The sequence below is a fragment of the Puma concolor genome, chromosome E4 (assembly GCF_028749965.1).
Source record: "Puma concolor isolate L17-30 chromosome E4, mPumCon1.1.hap2, whole genome shotgun sequence".
NCBI classification, from domain to species: Eukaryota; Metazoa; Chordata; class Mammalia; order Carnivora; family Felidae; genus Puma; species Puma concolor.
The window spans coordinates 4,351,466-4,354,692 of NC_141683.1; the positions used below are offsets into that span (position 1 = coordinate 4,351,466).

The 3,227-nt window shown below is 54.2% G+C and overlaps 1 protein-coding gene across 1 annotated transcript; it reads left to right on the top strand.

Annotated features, from left to right (window-relative positions):
- Positions 1 to 2,455: 2,455 nt before the first annotated feature.
- Positions 2,456 to 3,227, top strand: APCS (amyloid P component, serum). The gene is given in 2 exon segments (XM_086694686.1): positions 2,456 to 2,514; positions 2,630 to 3,227. Coding segments are annotated over 2 exon segments (657 nt in total).

The window sequence follows — 3,227 nt, forward strand, 5'->3', positions numbered from 1 at the left end:
GAAGCTCCGACTTTTCTCTGCCAAGGGCTAAGAAACATATTCCAGAGAAGGAAACTAAAAAAGAGACTCGGCCTCCCCACCCCCACCTTTTCCCATTTACTGGGAGACTTCCTTTCCCAGCCGGGCCAGCCTGTGTCTGAACATGGTGTATAACCTCGGCACTTGGCCCTAACGGCAGTATAAACTCTATTACCTCTGACCTCCCCAGGACCACTCACCCCCCAGGCCAGCTCCACACCGTCATGCCCCAGAGAGAAGATTCTCTCCCACATTGATCTCCAAGCCACTTGTGATGAATGGAATGACCGTTCATGACACTAGGAGAGGTCGGTGAGCCCTGTGTTCTTCTCAACTTCTATGGGACTCATGAGCATCGGGGAAGGGGAACCACACGGCACCGGGGCTCCTGGTAGAGGTTACTTCTGGCATCACCTGCTCCCACCACTCAACTGGATTCTCCTTTTTATTGCTGCTGTTTCACGTAAAGAGCCCTCACCCTGTTTGAATCCTTTGAAGCCACAAATATACACCAGGCTCTTTTCATGTGCAAGAGTAATTAAATCAAATGGGTCCCCTAAAAATGAGTAAGCCCTCGTGCTCGGCTTCAATGAGGAGAGGATGACAGGTAAACACACTCTTTATCCGTAATAGGAGACAGACAATGGTAATGTCCATTAAAGGACTGGAAATAAGAGCCTCCAGACGCCGCTGTGCACTCTGTGCATATTATTTTATCTCATTAGGCTCACAAAAACACGGAGGTGTTTTTCAGAAAAGGAAACCAAGGCTCACAGAGCCCTAGTGACTCCCAATAGTCAACCACTAGTAGATTCTATTCATGTCTTCGATCTCCACCTCATGGGAGTCAAAGGTGAAAATAACGCCTAACTGAGACATCAGGACAGCCTTTTGAGATTGTGGAGAATGTCAGAATCGTGTAAAACAGACGGATAAGGCAGAATGGAGGCAAGGACCAGGAAGAATGCAGTCAGGGGAGCCGAGCACAAGAAACAGCAAGGGGAGGAGGGGAGGATTTGACGGGGAGGTTGGAGCAGAACGTGGATGGCACTGGCTTCCGAGCTGAAGGACCTGTTAATTCAGTTAATTCAGAGGCCACAAGGTGGGGGCACCTGGGTGTGGCTCAGCCGGTTAAGTGGCCGATGGCGGCTCAGCTCATGATCTCACGGTTCATGAGTTCGAGCCCCACATCAGGCTCTGTGCTGTCACCATGGAGCCCGCTTCAGATCCTCTGTCCCCAACCTGTGCACGCGCTCTCCCTCCCTCCCCCCCCCCCCCCCCGTCTAAAATAAGCAAACATTAAAGAAAAAAGAAAGCAATAAGGTGTATAATCCCAACTCCATCAGGGGCCCTTACTATGCAACAAGCCAGGTAAGGCTTTACAACCTGGGATCTAGCCTAGGAAAAGTCAGAGAGTGGGAAATGCCGAGACGTAGGAAGATAACCTGAATGACGGTTAAGAGAATTCTTGGCATTTTTAGTAATAGCAGAGGGAATGGAGACAGAGGTCACACTGACATTGTGCCACGGTAGGTCACCACTGAATCCCCAGCACCTAGTGTCGTGCGTGGGAATTCATGAATAAACGCAAGTAACTCACGAATCAGGCTCTCACCAAAACTTAATGTAAATACACTCTCCACGCCAGGGACTCGAAGAAGAAAACAGAGGGCTGTGCAAACATCTCTGCAGACAGTGGACAGATTGCCAGGAAAGTCAGTCCTAATGAGCAATGGGAAAATCCAACAGAAGGAAACAACCACCACACTAAGAGGAAAGTAATAGTGAAAATGTCAGCTTCGGGGAGACAAAGTGCACCCTCCAGTTCTCTTGTCCCTGACCGAGGGCACGGACCATGTTGCTCAGTATTGAACTGATCAAAGGTGAAGGGACCCTTCTGGATCTGCAGAAAGTAGGATCCCAGGATATCAGGTAAACAGAAGTCCACTTTACAGACGTATGGAAAGAGGCCTCGCACGCAAAGCCGGGGAGGCCAGAGCTCAGGAGGTCTCAGCAGAGGCTCCTAAAGAGAGCAGGGGTGAGCCCCCCACCTCCATGGGCTGACTGGGCCCCTCCTCCCGCCCCCGGCTCCACCTCCCGCCCCTCCTCCCGCCCCCGCTCCACCTCCCGCCCCTCCCTGCCAGGAACCAGGTCACAGGGGGCGGGGCTCCCCGGCAGCCCCTGTACCTAATAAATGGCCCCGGTGATTTCCCAGCAGGGGCCCAACCCTCCTTCCATCAGGGGCTCTGACTGTTGATCCTGGGGACAGGCTGGAAAATCCCCCAAGCCCCGTCCTACGTCCTACGGCCGCATATAAACCCCGGGGAGCCTCAGGCCTAAGAGGTGAGCCTCAGAAGCTGGGGGGTGGGGTACAAGCATGGTGCCTTCTGTACCCTCAGCCCAGTCACTCTGCTGCTGGCACAGCCCCAGGCCGAGCATGGACAAGCTGCTGCTTTGGGTATCTGCCCTGGCCAACCTCCTGGGAGTCTTTGCTCAGACAGGTACAGTGGTCGGGTGGGGGGGGGGGGGGGCAGAGAGCACGAGATGAGACAGGGGGGTGGGTAGGTCATTTTCACCCTGCATGTGTGGTGAAGGTCATCTTCCTCTACCCCACGGACCTCAGTGGGAAGGTGTTTGTGTTCCCTCGAGAATCTTCTATTGCCTGTGTGACCTTGACCCCAAAGCTGGAGGACCCTCTAAAGAACTCCACCTTGTGCTTCTGAGCCTAAGATGACCTGCTCTGTACCCACAGCCTCTCCTACAACGCCCCGGGCAAGGACAGTGGGCTCCTGGTCTTCAAGGACAAAGTTGGGAGTTACTCCCTGTACATCGGAAGAACCAAAGCCACCTTCAAAGTGACCGAGACGGCCCCCAGCCCCGTGCACATCTGTACCAGCTGGGAGCCCTCCACTGGCATCACCGAGTTTTGGGTCAATGGGAAGCCGCTGGTGAAAAAGGGTCTGAAGCAGGGTTACACGGTAGGAGGTCACCCCAAGATGGTCCTGGATGCCTACGGACGGGGGTTTCAGAAGGCCCAGTCCTTGGTGGGGGAGATCGGGGACTCGTACACATGGGACTCTGTGCTGTCCCCAGAGCAGATCCTACTGGTGCAACAGAGCTCCCACCTGAATCCCAACGTCCTGGGCTGGTGTGTGCTGGCCGATGAGCTGAAAGGGCACGTCGTCATCAAGCCCCTGGTGTGGAGCTGA